This window comes from Thermobia domestica, chromosome 14 (genome assembly GCF_964235325.1).
Source record: "Thermobia domestica chromosome 14, izTheDome1.hap1.1, whole genome shotgun sequence".
NCBI classification, from domain to species: domain Eukaryota; kingdom Metazoa; phylum Arthropoda; class Insecta; order Zygentoma; family Lepismatidae; genus Thermobia; species Thermobia domestica.
In genome coordinates this window covers 93624192-93641249 of record NC_137467.1, presented here as the reverse complement: position 1 = coordinate 93641249, position 17058 = coordinate 93624192, and the positions used below count along the sequence as shown (strand labels likewise).

The window sequence follows — 17058 nt, the reverse complement described above, 5'->3', positions numbered from 1 at the left end:
GGCACTCTGAATAAAAAGACAGTAATAATTTCAGGGGATGGTATGCGGGATGTTTTCTCAAGTACTTCAGTTTTATTATTATTATTATTATTATTATTATTATTATTATTATTATTATTATTATTATTATTATTATTATTATTATTATTATTATTTAACCAAGCTACAGCCATAATCCATATCTTTCCAAAACTATTAACTTATTTGTATTAAATATAAACGTTAAGTGTAAAACTTCTCAGACCAAACACTGATTCATGACGTATTTCTCGGAACATCTGAGTTCGATTATTAATTATATAGACCTATGTATTCCTCGTCGGGAAGGAAATTTCAGTGAGAATTTCTGCAGGACGCATTTCATATTTCTTTTATCTTTCGTGCATTGAAATTTCTTTGGGAGTTCATAACTGACTGTGACTTCTGTTGGGTTTCATAATAGCATTGGTTTCAGAATCTATACCAGGAAATAGGGAGACAGTTTGGTGCGGTGGGTGGGGCCAACAGCTTACCTACTGTATCATCTATTGTCGCGCTAGATGACTCATGTCAGATTCCAGACGAAATTCTTCTCTGTGGTGTTTTTGCTATTGTGCAGTGTGTGGCGGAGTGTGGTCTCTGAACATTCGGCATTTTCTTGATTGTGTTCATTTACTTACTGTGCTGCTCTGAGAACAAAATCGCGCGTGTCTGTGTGTGCATAGGTGCGTGGGTGTGTGTTAATATATCAAAGTGGATGAAATTACAGTCAGCACCTCTTTTAAGCGTAAAAGTGGTCAAGTGTTGAAGAGCAAAGAAAGGGCTATTGTTATGAACGTGTTTAATCATTTAAAGCAGAAAAAAACCGGGTATAATTATAGGTTGGGTCGCGAGTGAAACAGCTGAAGCCACGAAAACTTCCAAGACAACTGTTTTCAAAATTCGAAGCGAGTTATCACGTGGACCTTTAGTAACACCGAACAAGAAGCGATTAAGAAAGAAAATTGCAAAGAACAGTCGATTTGTAAAATATAATGAATTTGTTAGGAGTGCGATCAGACAAAAGGTCCATGAGTTCTTCTTTAGAAATTTGCCACCAACGCTCAATTCCGTTCTCAAACAGGTAAATTCAGATCCCGATTTGCCGAACTTTAAAAGATCCATGTTCCACGTACTTCTAAAAAAGCTTGAATTTGTTTATGAGAAAAAACAGAGTGAGGCCATGCTTATATAGGGAGAGGATATTGTGCCGTTGCGCCACAAATATCTACGGCAAATAAGAAAATTTTGAAATCAAAATAGAAACATAGTATACATGGACGAATCGTGGGTAAATATTGGGATAGGCGTGGATAAAGAGTGGAAAGACAAAACAATTAAAACAGCAAGACGAGATTTTCTGTATGGACTTTTTTGCGGACTTAAACATCCAACAGGTCGTGGGCCGCAATATGACTTGGGTTTCATAGCTGGGGCAAAATTGGTTTTCTTGCGTAAGAAAAATACGGCTGACGCTCTTGATGAAATGGATGGAGATTTGTTTGAGGAATACTTCCGGAATCAGTTACTCACAAATCTTCCTCCAGGGTTAGTTATCGTAATGGACAATGCATCCTATCTTAGTAGCCGTAAGGAGCCACTGCCAACCAAATGTTGGAAGAAAGACGACATGCGGCAGTGGTTAACCTTATATAATATTGAGTATGATGAGGATATGTTAAAGAAAGATTTGATGGATCTAATAAGCATTCATCGTCCTAAATACGAAAAATTTAAGACTGACGAATGGGCTAAAGAATTAGGACACACTGTTCTCCGATTACCCCCTTATCACTGTGGAACTCGTGTGGTCTCAAGTAAAACACTACGCTGGAACAAATAATACAACATTCAAAGTTAAAGACGTTGAAAATTTAATTCATAAAGCATTGCAGCGTGTAGCAACAGAAAATTGGCAGAACTAGGGGAGGGCGGGGCTAGTAGTGACAGGAGCAAGTAGTGACAAAGCAGATATATTCTCTTCTGTGGGGTGGCAACGATGAGTTTGGTTTGGTGCGCAATAATCGAGGTGAAGTTGGAAGCAAGACACCGTTCCACGTTGATACTACAGTAAATTTAATGTTTTTAGTGCACAAAAGTAAAATTTAGGGAATGCTTTGGAACAGTGTCAGTTGAAGCTTATGGTGAGGTAAGTAAAAATAGTTATTATATCTTTAGGCAATAGTGTTTCCTACATTAGTTCATATGATGTGTTGGAAGCAACACGTTGTTGTTTTAGTCCATCACACTGTGAAACAAAGAAAGGGTGGAATGGGGCTAGTTGTGATAAGTGACATGGGGCATGTGTGACATTGTCACAACTTACCCCACCTGTGAACTTATGATCGATTTTTGTTTCATTTTCAGACCTGGTTCGTAATTATAAACGGAAAACAAAGAGAGCTAAATCAACTGTAGATGACTATGAAAAAGCTGCGAAGGAAGTGGTATCAGGTGCATGCAGATTATGTAAAGCACAAGAAGTCTTCCGTGTAAATAGAATGTCCCTTCTTAGATATATAAAGAAGAATAACACCGAAATAATGCTGTCACTATGTGATACTTATATTTTTCTCAGAATCTGAAAACAAGGTTGTACGATTATGCACTGTCAGCTTCCAAGATATTTAAGGATTGGTCCTCGTGAACTAAGAAGTTTAGACAAGAGAAAATCATTAGAATTAAAGTAAGGGTTTAAAAGACTGTTTGAAACTATGAGCAGTGGAGAAGAACAAGGCAGAAGAAATCTTGTATTAGATAACTCCGAGTCTTCTGAAGATGATGACTGTTTTTGCTTAGAGTATTTTAAACCTTTCAGCAAATCAGTACATGGAGGTGAATGGGTTCAATGCTTGAATTGTAAAAAGTGGGATCATGTGAACTGCACAAATAACGATCTCTATTATGTTTGCCTTAATTGCCAGTCTGATGCTTCAATTAAGATTAAGTTTTCATTGGCCTAGCTCAGTTCACCTAAAATCAGCCTTACATTCGGAGTTTTTGAAAGATAAGTTTTCATAATAATATGTCCTTGAGTTATTATTTTTAAAGCTTATGTTATCCACACAATCATTATAAATTCTGCATTTTAACTTGTATACTAAATTGTAGTTGGATTTAGTTTTTCTTTTAAAAGTCAATATTCAATCTTTGAAGAATAGTCAGTTTACACTGTTACATCCACTTTTTTTAGGTGTTCTTTGGAAAGTATTCATTGGGTTTACATTGTTATTTGGAACAAACAGATTTTCTTTCAATAAATAGTATATTACAGTGGTAGGTACTAATGTCAATGTTTTATAAATGTAGTCACTACTTGCCCCATGTGTGTCACTATCTGCCCCATAGAGGGGGCATATTGTGTCAAATGATATGGTTGTGTATGAAAATAATTTATTGTAAAACGATTATGTTAATCCCGAGAGTTTTATGTTTAGCGGATGCCGGAAGATCTAAGATTTAGTAAGCAAGTGTAACTATTTTAGAAATAAATTTTGTTAAGAAGTTAGAAGGTTGTAAGTAAAAATTGTCACAACTACGTCAGGCATGTGATAAACATCGAAAGTGACATGTGGAAAGCAGATGAGCTGCAAGATGATGTTGAGCCGTTGATTATTCATTTGGGTGGAAATTCCTCTGAAGAAGATTCGTCACAAATCTTCGATGATGATGATGATGATATGGAAGGAATTGATTCTCTGGAGTGCGATTGATTCAATGTGGTAAGTTGTTTATTATTATTATTATTATTATTATTATTATTATTATTATTATTATTATTATTATTATTCCCTGGTTCGATCCCAGCTCGCGCCGTGCGGACTTTGTGGAGGACAAACATCCTGCTAGTGGGTTTTCTCGGGGTTCTCCCGTTTCCTCCCACTTTCTTCATTCCACCATTTCACTCATTTCTCATGATCACCGTCTCCTTTAGCCTAACCGGCATAAACGTGGGACGTTAAACTTAAAGATTTCATTTATTATTATTATTATTATTATTATTATTATTATTATTATTATTATTATTATTATTATTATTATTATTATTATTATTATTATTTATTAATCGTTGTGGTGTGGATTTCCTTTTTTACTACGTGAGTTGGCAACATCAGTCGGCAGTATAATAGAAGCGCGATCTGTTCTGCATTTGTTTTTAATGCTCAACTTGGTATCGCTGTTCCCATAAGACCAATAGTCCAGTCTTAAGTCTGGATAAGCTATAGATACCAGCCCGGCACTGCCTAGCGTGAATATGGAGAGTAAGGGAACACTTTAGTTCGGATGACTAGTCTAGACCTTCTCAACCGAGCTTTCCTAGCGCGAATCGAACCCGGCAACGCAAAAAGCCAAAAGCGAGACCGTTGGGGGACTTCATTAAGCGGGATCACAGTCTTCTCTTGTTACTACAGTTTTTCCTACTATCGTATCAAACGACACAATAAAAAGGTGAAATAACACTATTTGGCGGATTCCCCTATTCGTGCATCGGAATCACTTTTATTATGGTGGAAACAGAATCTTCATCGTTTCTCTAGCCTTTCAAAACTTGCGAGAAAATATGTTATTGTTCCTGCAACATCAGCCCCCGCCGAAATAGTATTTTCAACTGCTGGTATGATTGTAACCGCTACGAGAAGTTGATTTACATCTGGCGATGTTGATAAATTAATCTTCTTAAACAAAAATGTAAAAAAGTGATTTTATGCCGTTTTCAAGTAGTGTAGGCTATTTTCTGTTGAGTGAATTGTACCGATTACAATTCGTCACAATAACTATTGTACATTTTTTTAGGCATTTTGTCGTGCTATATGAAATTCTTTTCTGTTTAGGTAAAGAAACTCTTTGAAATAACAAAATGAAAATGAAATAGAAGTCAAATCTGCAGGTGCCTCGTTTATTTCGTTATCATTTGCTTTTATTAAAAAAAAATGTGTCTGTGTGTGTTTTCCAGTATGGGATATACAGTAAATTTCTGTTTCATTAGCAGTCGTTTTGTTACCTTGTTGTACGAGGGCTATCCAGAAAGTAGATTACGTTTTCGTGTGTGTCCGCTAGGGGCGGGACTAGCGCGGCCATCTTGGGGTCAGAGCGTTGCGCAGCTCAGTCGGCATCTAGCCGTGCTAGTGAGAGGTTCGTGCTGTGCTCCGTTAAGATACTGTGACGGTTTGAAATGTCTGCGTTAATTGAAAATCCCGCGAGCTGCGAGGTGCGTGCAGTAATAAGGTTTCTGACAGCAAAAAACTGTAAACCGATAGAAATCTATCGGCAGCTGTGTGAAGTGTATGGGGACAACATTATCACTGAAGGTGGAGTGCGACAGTGGGTCATAAGATTTAAAAATGACCGAACCAATGTTCACGACGAAGATCGAAGTGGGAGACCCAGCAAAGTGACTGCCGAACTTGTCGAAAAAGTCGATGTTAAAGTCCGTGAAAATCGAAAGTTCACAATAACGGAACTTTCTTTGAGTTTTCCACAAATTTCGCGAAGTTTGTTGCACGAAATCATCAGCGAAAAGCTTGGTTACCACAAGTTTTGTGCAAGATGGATTCCAAAAATCTTGACAGAGGACCACAAAAATCAGCGAATGGCTGCAGCGTTGCACTTTTTGGACGCCTACAATAAGGATGGTGACTCTTTACTCGATCGCATCGTTACTGGTGACGAAACATGGGTGAAACACGTGAACTGTGAAACGAAATTGCAATCAATGCAGTGGGGGCACACAGGTTCTCCCCAAAAACCCAAGAAATGCATGCAAACAATGTCGGCAAGGAAGATGATGGCGACTGTTTTTTGGGACAGAAAAGGTGTGATTTTGGTGGACTTCCTGGAAAGAGGCACTACAATAAACGCTCAAAGGTATTGCCAAACTCTGCAAAACCTCAGAAGAGCAATTCAAAACAAGCGCAGAGGAATGTTGAGCTCTAAGATCTTGTTGATTCACGACAACGCCCGGCCCCACACGGCAAATGTCACGCGTGAAGTTCTTGAATCTTTTCAGTGGGAGTTGTTTCCTCATCCGCCGTACAGTCCCGACCTGGCACCGAGCGACTTCCACCTATTCCCAGCAATGAAGAAGTGGCTGGCTATGCAGCGTTTTGATGACGACGAACAGCTGCAAGAAGAGGTAACGAAGTGGTTGGAGTCGCAGGCGGCCGAATTTTTCGACGAAGGAATTTCCAAGCTCGTACATCGCTACGATAAATGCCTTAATTTGAATGGTGACTATGTCGAAAAGTAGTATTTGTGTGTGGCTTTCATCTGTATATAATAAAATTTGTTTCCTATACTTTGTTGATTTTTTATTCCAAAACGTAATCTACTTTCTGGATAGCCCTCGTATATACAAATGGTGGGGCAGATTTGATTTGATTATACTTTGTATGCTAACATTTCTTTGTCATCGCGATGTTTTTATAACGACATCAACTGTATGGAAATAATTCTCATTATTCTTTTGGGGTAAATTTTTATTATATGTAAGTGTTAAATTTGTTGTAGATCAAGTACACTATGTAATTTACAAAATATTTTATTTGGAAGAAGTACATTCCATAGTAACTGTGTTTCACTACACTTTCGATTTCACGGAGTTTCTTCTTTTCCACAGTTGTGTGTTAATAATTTCTTTTGATTTGTTTTTGTACCTTTCGCTGTAAAACCTGAAGTCTAATCTTCACCACCTATATTTACTTTACTTCGTCTGTCTAAATTTTTAGAATGTATTATTTAGTGCATTATCTTACTTTTTTATGTGTAGAAAGAATGGTTCATTAATATCATCATCAAATTACTATAAAAAAAAATCTTGTCTTTAGTTAATACATTTGAGGGGGTCAAAGTGGTGGTGTAAGCTGTTAAAAAGAACCGAAAAAACAGAACACAGAGAACACACTTGCTGTTTCTTACGGCAAGAAAAAACAAGTTTGGTGGGAGCAGTGTATCCCATGATCGTTGGTCAACTTTACTTGAAAGCTGTTTTAGAACTGACAGATGTTAGCATTTTAATGAGATCCTGTAATACACATTTGTTTGTTAGACCATTGTTGCACTGACGTGTCTTTGTATATGAGAAAGAGAGAAAAATTTATTTAACAAAATGCGGATTTTTGCACTTAATGACAAACTGTTTAGTAGTAAATGGGTCTCTATTAGCTAGTTTCATTGTATAATCAACATGATTACACTTTTTATACGTAGTCTGAAACAAGGACGTCATTTCAGGTTTCACTTCGGGGAGGGGGAAGACCCTTTACTGACATAAGTATTTTCACTTTTTAATTACTAGCTATATTTCTATACTATTAGTTAAAATAATGTATTTATGCCCGGCACTCGAAGATGGCAATTGCCTCCTTCAATCCCCCTAAATGACGCCCGTAGTGTGGAATGTAAATAAAATCAACCTTCCCTTTTGCTTTAGTCGCTTGGTTTTGTAAACTTTGCTTAAGTCTAATTTAATTTTGTAGCTAAAATAGGCTATGTTTTTCTTTTCATTTCTGTTCTTTAGCTCTATACATATTGGCTTTGTTCTGTCTCAATAACAAAACTTTACGCTATATTTCCATGAATGCTCATGATAAACACAATTAGCTATAACGCAACTGAAAGCAACCGGTTTTTATCTTCAGTGCATTTGCGATTGGTAACCTTTGCAGTTAAAGACATTGCCCTTGCAAAATCAACCTGCAGCATTTCAGTTACTTTAATTCTTTTCTTACCTGTTTCAGCAGGAATATACACATTGTGGTCACTTTTTATTTCCTTTTAGCCCGAGATCTCTATCACATTGAGAACTCTAATGTTGAGAATACTTGGGTTCAAACTAAGAATAGGATTAAAATTTCAGGAAGAGAAAAATTGGACCACGCGGAAATACGTAGGAACTAATCATGGTTCTACCAGGAATACACCAAACTAACAGAGAAGGGAAAATGAGCAAAATTGCGTTAGGGACAAAATCCGAAGGATATAACTACACTAAATGTCGTTGACATCAGACGGTAAACTTCCAAAATGTTTAGAAGAGAGAAACGCGATTTTTTGAAAGCTTAAATTAATGAACTTTGTGATAATAGTAAAAGAAAAATTAGAGACATGTTCAAGGGTATCAACGGATTTAAGAAATGGTATCAACCTCGCGCGCATATATTAAAGAGAGGCGACGGAACAATTCTTACTGATACAGATAGCACCTTGAATAGATGAAAAGATTTCTTTGACGATTTGCTTAACACGCAGCCAAAAACTAATGTTCATGGGAAAAGGGAAATGCACAGCAGAACCATAAATTTCAGAGCCTAGCCGAACTGAAATTAAAATTGCTATAAAGAAATTAAAGATACACAAATCTCCGGGTGTAGACGAAATTCTGGATGAGTTAATTTTAGCCAGAGAGGAAGTTGTGGAACAAAATAAAGAAACTCGTTCTCCTTATCTGGAGCAATGAGGAAGAGTGGAAAAAATGAATCATTGTTCCAATTTACAAGAAAGATGACAAAGCGGATTCTAATAATTTTCTAGGCATTTGTTTTGTGTAAACATCCTATAAAATCCTCACAAACGTTTTATTAGCAAGATTAATTCCATATGCGGACGAAATTATTGGAGATTATCAGTGTGGATTTAGATGAAATCAATCAACTATGGATCAGATATTTACCATATAGCAAATACTCGAACAGTAATGGGAATACATAAATTATTATTTATTTTAGAAAGGCATACGATTATATTAGGATGTTATAAACGACATTCTTGCAGAATTTGAAATAACGAAAAAAAGCTAGTTAGATTAATTAAGATGTGTATAAATAAATCCCAAAATAAAGTTTGAGTAGGAAAATCCTTGTCCACGAGCTTCCTCGCGGAGAATGGCCTGAAACAAGGAGATGCGTTGTCGACATTATTATCCAACATTATTCTGGAGTACGCTATAAGGAATATCAAAGATAGCAACCAGGGACTAGAGCTGAATAGTATTCACCAAGTTATAGCATATGCTGATGTAAATCTAATAAGAGATGATATGAGAAAAGTAGAAAGAGATGCAAACATTATTACATGCTTGAAGGTTTAGAAGTAAATGCAGAAAAAAAAACTAAATATATTGAAGTTTACTGGGATCGTAATACTGCAAATTATGAGTATGTCAAAGCATTAACTAAAATTTGCGATAAAGTGGATACTTTCAAGCTTCTAGGATCAATATTAACAGACCAAAATCATATCAACGAATAAATCAAATGTCGACTGAAAGCAGGGAATTTGTGTTATTATTCAGTTCAAAATCTTTTGTCGTCGCGAATTCAGTCGAGGAAGTTGGAACTCAAAATATATAGAACGATAATCATGCCTGTTGTTCTGTATTGTTGCGAAACAGTCGTTTACTTTAATGGATGAACACAAACTGAAAGTATTTGAGAATGAAGTCCTGAGACGAATATTCGGACTCAAGGGGAAATTGGGATGGTCTGAACTTCATAACGAGGAACTACATAATTTATACCCTTTACCAAACATTCTTAGAATCATCAAGTCTAGGAGGCTCAAGTGGGCAGGTCATGTAGCGAGAATGAAAGAAAGCAGGAACGCTTTCAAAGTTTTAACTGGAAATTAAATCGAAAAACGTCCATTAGGAAGACCTAGACGCAGATGAAAGAACAATATTAAGATGAATCTCGCAAAAATAGGAATAAGAAGTAGAAACTGGATTCAGTTCAGTAAGAAGTCATTGGAGGGATTTTATAAACGTGGCATTCAACCTCCGGGTTCTATATGTCATAGTTAATTAGTTATTTTACGGTAAAGAGAATATTTTGTGAAATATAATGGAAATTCAGAAGATTCATGTTTTGTCTGTATTTAGGTAGATAAAATAGAGCACAACTGATACGTATGCACAGAAAACATAGCCTAACGATACAAGTAGTTGATGTAGAAGTTATCCCAAAAATTCCTTCAAATTATATGCATTTCATATGTCAACGGAATAAAAAAAATCACTGGTAGTGATTACTCTTTGGAAAAGTCGAAATTCGCTGAGTTAAATTCTAACTCTTTTAGCCCCTGCTCTTCGATTTCGAATATGTTGGTATTCCCCTTGTTTACCTTCCTTTTAATATTCCCGCGCAAACAGCAGCTTACGTGTGTCTTCACTTCTCTCATTTTCATACCTTCATTCTCACCATCGTGATTAATCCAATTGGGTAGAAAAGCGTGTTTAACTAACCAAACACATCACCATCAGAACGTTGAACATGTATTTCAGATTTTGACCATTTCCGATTTTGAAAACGCTCCTATTTACACTATAATTCATTACTCGACACTTTGTATATCACGTCGTCATTAACAAATCGTATATAATATCTTTCATTAAGTAATAAATTAAAACTTGTTGTGACTCTTATTGAAAATTTTGGATTGCGAAAAGAGCGGGCAAGAACGTTTTTAACAAATGTATTTTTTTTGAAAACCGACAACAATATTGAATTAATAGGGCGCCAATTCTTTTAGAGGGCGCCGCATCGTTTACTCTTTTCGGACACCTCTTCTTCTTGCCCGTTCGGTGTCCCTTGCTATCTGCGCCCGGCGCGACTGCCCCGCTCACCGCTCCCCTAATTATCTTTCTGTAAGTAGCCACAAAAAATTAGAACCCTTTAAAATAAAAATTTTTAAAAAGTCAACAAAGTGTACATTTGAATAAGATGTATACTACGTTTGCGCATGGACGGTTCCAGGACAGACCCCTAGAGGGGGCAGATGGAGTCTTAGTTGACGGCTGCGGATGCTAGTAGTAAAAAAGTACTTCTAAATATGTGTTCTAAATATGTCACGAATTACTACTAAAGTACACTGTAATTGGTGCCGCTAGGGTACGGATGAACGAATCTTCGTTCTTCCCCTGGATGTCCCTATGTTTTTGCTTGAATGATAAAGTTCCTTATAAACCTATTCAGACTTAATAGTGGTGGATTACAAATTATAAAGATACGTGTTAATGCCCAAGTCTGCATATCGTATTTTGTATACACATACAGCTACATTAATACATTAATTTTGATACATTTATTGACATTTAGAACTCTATTACTACTGCAATTCTTAATACTAGCTGGGGTGGTACGGTCACAGGGGAACGTATTTTTAAAGAAAGAAAAAAATGGTAATCGAGAGCAAGAAAAGGAGTTGCTCTTTAAGTTGATTTGATCTATATTTTATGGGCTGTTCTATTAGCTATGGCCTAGCCCATCACGACTAGGAAATGGCGTTATTCAGTTGAAGACGATTGCCGTAAGTGGGGAATCTTCAATTTGATAATTTAGCCAAATGTGAAATAAAAAATAAATGAATTTTGGAATTTTTGCTTCATATGTATGTTTTAGGATTAACTAACTCATATCGGACTTCCGAAGAGAAACATCAAAACAATTTAATGACTGTGTCTATAGCGACAACTCCCAGTCACGAGCCCTCTTCACTTTTATTAGAAAGAGGAAAAGAAAGAGTGAGAAAGAAGAGAAGAAGGTAGGAGAAAGGAGGAAAAGAAGAAGAAGAAAAGGAGAAAGGAAGAAGGAACTAGAGATAAAGGATTACTGTATAATTTTGGAAATATGGTAAAGGAACTTGAAAAGTTATTAAAAAGGTGATTCATATTCGAATGTTATTACTTGAAGATCATTTCTGAAATGATCCGGAAGAGACACATGTTTCCTCATACTACCCCGACCTGGATTCAGGCAACTGCGCAAGTGGAAGTTCCCTAACCCAGCCCAGGTGACGAGAAGTTTTAATTTAATGCTTGCCTCTTATTTCCAAAAGTTAAATAGTCTTTATCCAGAATCTGGTATTTCCATGGTAGAGATCAAACACACATTTGAATTAGCCAAGGGAAAGAAAAAAGCAACAGTGATGCACTTATTTTTCACAAATAGATGTTTTGAGATTCCTGAAAAGGCTATCGTTATTCAGGCTTATCCTGTTATTTTGGCTTTCCTCCCAGAGCCGATTTAGACTAATTTAGAATTAGTTATCTTTCATGACCTCCGTCACTCCGTCATACAGCAATATATATAACATGCTATTACACACTTATAAACACTATCGTCATAAATCGAGATTAAATGCTACTACTTAAGACTAAATCATCACTCATTCACGCATACACACATACACACAGGACAATGTATAGGTGAACTAGTTTGAAAGAAACCATCATCTAACTACAATTTGTGGACATTTATTACATCTGTTGAAAAGTTAAACACATAATGTTATGAACATGCAACTAAGTATACATATAAATATATCATTCCACGTATAATATTGAATTACCGCTATGTAGATACGTATATTTGTTAATAACAGATAGACAAAATATAATTACTTAAATGTTGATAAAATAAGATGTAAATCCTTCTACACTATTACATTTAAAAAAAAACTTAAAATGGTGGTTACAATGAGTCTGTATCTCATATAAAACAAGAACTAAAAGAAAACAAATCCAACGAGTCCTCGCTCGTACTTTCAGATGGTATGTGAAGTTACACGTGTTATCAAAGCACCTTTTAATGTCCGTGCCTTTAACTTAATTTTATTTAAATGTTCACACATGAGATCATGTTTATGAATTATAATTGACACATATTCGGTCTGTAGAAATATTTATCTATACTTTTTCCCATTTTCAGGATTAAGAGAACAAAGTTTTGAATCTAATATCACGGTGACTACGTCACTTATCTGGTCATTACAATTTATTTTTCCATTCACTGACTATCTTTAAACCACTATCACCTTGTTTCACAAGGTGTACACATTTGTCGTTATATTTGCACAATGTATAGAGAAATGAGAATTTTCCAGGTTCAAAGAGATTTTTCTTTTGTATCGAGAGCACGATTAATGAGGTTGAAATATGTTCATACTTGAGGATTCATATATGAGGGATGGAATTGAAAGGTAATTTCACAGAAGGATTTCAGGTTTACGAACTCGAGGGTAGATTTAATAATACATTAGAGTTACGATGAACTGCCTTAATTCCATGCTACATGCAGTTAGGATAATGACAGAAGATGTTAACAGTTACATATATTACTTAATACTATCACAATACTTGAAGGAAATTATCTAACTTGCAGCGGTATTTTAAAACTTACATTTTACTTCGTCGGATATTTTGAAACTATGGCAAAGAACAACCGTTCGGGTAAGGTACCAAGACCCTTTACACATATTTATCTACTCAATTAAACATGATGCATTTCACTTTAATATTATATGTATACTCAATTCGCATTCATATCTCAACATACATATACTAAATCATCATTTGATCTTCAAATCAATAACCCACACTACTAAACTTTTCCAGGTTGCAACACTTCATACAAGAAAATCCGACTATATCACAAATCTAACTAATTGATCGCACATAATGATACAATTTATATTCTCAAACATTCTGTTTAAAATAGTGGACATTTAGTGTGCGACGAAAGCACGTAAACACAGAATATGTATAAATATATGACTCTACTACTTTTGGGCCCAAACAACTACGAAAAAAATCACATTAATGGTTACCAATGGAAACGAAAGTAGAAATGACTGATAGTCTAACGGACAACACCGAACGGATAATGATAAAAGAAACAAAAGCAAATTTCATCATATACTGAACTATCGCTCGCCATCGCAGTGGGTCGAAATGTGATGGAAAACGATCCGGTCCCTTAATATTCAGTATGAACGAATACCTCCACAAATCGTGTCTCGCGACATCTCAGTTGGTAATTCAGGTTCAAAAGATATATGTTAATCTGTTTATATTTGTCAAGTTTAAAACGGGAGAAGGAAAGTCGAAAAACTAAAAAAAATATTCGTGAAGAAGAGAATAGAGGGATAGATAGAGAAGGGAAAGAAAAAAGCGGCGCGCCAAAGGAATAAGCTAGGACCATAAAACTACAAAGATAACTGGTCGAATTTAGGCATATGACAATCCACTGCCAAATCTACTTTCATATGTGCCGAAACAGGTGGCTTTCTAAACATGTAGCCTAAGATAAATATCTCCAAGACCACGAGCTAGTCTGTATCCTTAGCGAGATTTCCACAGACTGTGGCTTTATGGAAATCTCACTTTGCGCCGGGTACGGCCGAGTCCTAGAAGACTCCGGCCCTACCGGATGTTCAGTGTGGTCTCTAATTTAGAATTTCTATATAAAAAGATTATCCGACCACTCAAAAACTGAGATTTCCTAGTAAAGTATGGAAACTAGAATAAAGTCTATAAAGTAGCAGAAATCCTAACAGGGATTTGCCAAAATTTAAAAAAAAATAAATAAAATGAATTTTGTACTAGTAAGTTGTTTGCCAAATTTTTAGTAGTCGCTACCAGTCCGCAAGGACGCTAACTTTGAGCCATGAACTAATTTTGAAACGCTATATCTACTAGAAGTAGGAGAAATGAAACTTCATGAACATTGGGGATTTTGGACGCTCTGGTACGGTATGACGCGAATCTACTGTAATAAATTTTCTATATTGTTAGATCCTATCCACTTGGTCACCTCTGCGAACAGGATTGAACTTGGCTTAATCATGTGACGTCGAAAAAAATCAAAGTTGCAGAGTAGTATCACAAATGTAAACTGAACAGATATATTTAAACTGTACCAATTCTGCAAACAGCTGTTATGTTCTGTGATTAATTGGAACTATCCGGAATTATTTGCTATATGACCACTATTCGCATCGTCAGACTGGATGATCAGTTAGTATGTCCGATTACTATTAAATCTTGAGCCACGAAGTCAAAATACAATCCACCATTTTCAGATGACACATTCTCCTCACACAATATTCTGACGTAATGATTAATGTACTAATATCTTACCTTGTGGAAAAAAATACAACTGGGCACATATACGCACGGGTGTCCTATTATATATTCACACTCACTACAATGTACACATATTATCACTACCTTTATTCATTTATATAGTTATTAATTCTTCTATAACGTCGATTTATTTTCAGACACCCTATACTCTACAATTGCGCCCAAGACTGTTCGAAGCAGTCTCATTATATATATTAAAATCAACAAACTACTATAGTCCACTAATCAATACGTGCGAATTAGTATGAACAGATACTAGATTCTTTCAGTATAGACTACAATATATTTCACTTTACCGCTTCATTTTAGTTTTATTTACAATGAGAATTCATCACTGACTATCCACTTAACTCAAGGCAGTTATATTTTGAAAGTGACAACAATGCGATCGTTCACAGAATGCAACGAGGAGAGAGAATTTGAAACCGCAGCCTGACAACAGAATAATGCCATATAGACGAACTTCAATTTAAGGGAAAACGCAAAGTTTAGTATTATTAATAATTCGCGTACTGGACTATATAAATGATTGTGCTTTTCAAGAAAGTTAATATATAATGTAATTCATCTAAATACCTTTTCATATGGACGAGAACTAATATTTAGGCATCAATAATTACAACAGAAGGGTAATTTTCGTGTTGACCAGATCGTTAAGTCTCAGAGTAACAAAAACCTAGCGGTGAATAGTTCTCATCCTGACACAAGATGGCATTAGTATTACGAAAACAAACTTTGCACTATTAAATACTCTTTGTACTCTGTTATCGTTAGCCATAAGCAATATAATATATAGTGAGAGTACGGTATTAGCTATAAATTTTTATTATGAATCAATGTACTTATTACGACGGATCAGAAGAGACGGGGTAAGTTTACATGCACAAGCACATCACGACTACTAAACACATACTAAATTACATATATCAAACATCAACTAAGAAAGTTACACGTGCTAACAAATGTCACTAAACATATTAATCCATATTATCACACAAATTCACTATATGCAAACTGAACAAATCACTGATTTCACCATTCTAAACCGACTGTATAAACTGGGAAAAGGAAGCTGAATAACCATGGCCCAATGGCCCTTCTATCAACTGCATCACAGTTTCCAGTTACTATTAATGAAAAAGAAAGATAGGTCCCTTTCCTGATGGGAAACGAACCCTCAAGAAAAATCATTCAACCCATTTCCGTTGGAGCTTTGGTCAATTTAGGAGTAAATGAGAGTTCCTGTGCTAACTTACACTGACTTTATAGTAATAAATTCAACCACACAGAAGCCTACGCCTACCGGCATGTTAATAAAAAACACATATGCTACATACATCAATATATACACTACCCAGATATATAGATGGACAGGTCACCGCAACCCTAATATGACATGTGAGCCTTTGTACGGTGAAGGAAAATTTCAAAAGGGAGGGACTAATCTTCAAACTTAGTTCGGAAAGATCGATGAGTCCTGCCCATAACTAGCTATGCTGATCAACATGGTGTCTGCTAAGCTGTAGTTAGTATTTCACAGATTTTCTAACTGTTTTAGCTGAAAATTCCACTGAATTTATGCTCTCACTAACGTCCCCACTATTTATGCATTAATTGGAATTAATTTTACCTGTTTTTTCCTGGTTTATTCTGCTAAAAATTTAAATTTTACAGACTAGGTACCAAAGCAGTTCGTCCCACGCCGTTCACATCACAAAGGATGAGGAAGGGGCACGCTGGAATACTACGGTGGAATTCAGAGAAAAGAATTTTGGCGGCGGAAAATAAAACGATTAGAAAATAGCAAAAACTAGATGAAGCCGGATTTTGGGTGAATATGGGCATCTCAGAGGGACGAAGGGAGTCTAAATTATTCTGACAAACATCAGATTGGTGGATAATTTTAAGAATTTCTGCCCAATTGCTGACCTATATTTTTGTATCTCATTAGGATGTATAATTTCAATAATCATCTATCTATTCAATAATCATCATATGTATAATTTCATTATAATATTTCGAGTTTATAATGATATATATGTATATATTACTAGCCAAAAGTATTGCATCACCCATGGAAATGCTGTAAATGGACAACAATGTGTACCTATTTTCATGCATAT

General features: G+C 35.7%; 1 protein-coding gene across 1 annotated transcript; it reads left to right on the top strand.

Moving 5' to 3' along the window:
* Positions 1-1294: 1294 nt before the first annotated feature.
* LOC145669927 (uncharacterized) lies at positions 1295-1861 on the top strand. Its single transcript, XM_081738268.1, has one exon. The coding sequence runs from the start codon at positions 1295-1297 to the stop codon at positions 1859-1861; it is 567 nt and encodes a 188-aa protein (XP_081594394.1).
* Positions 1862-17058: the final 15197 nt, after the last annotated feature.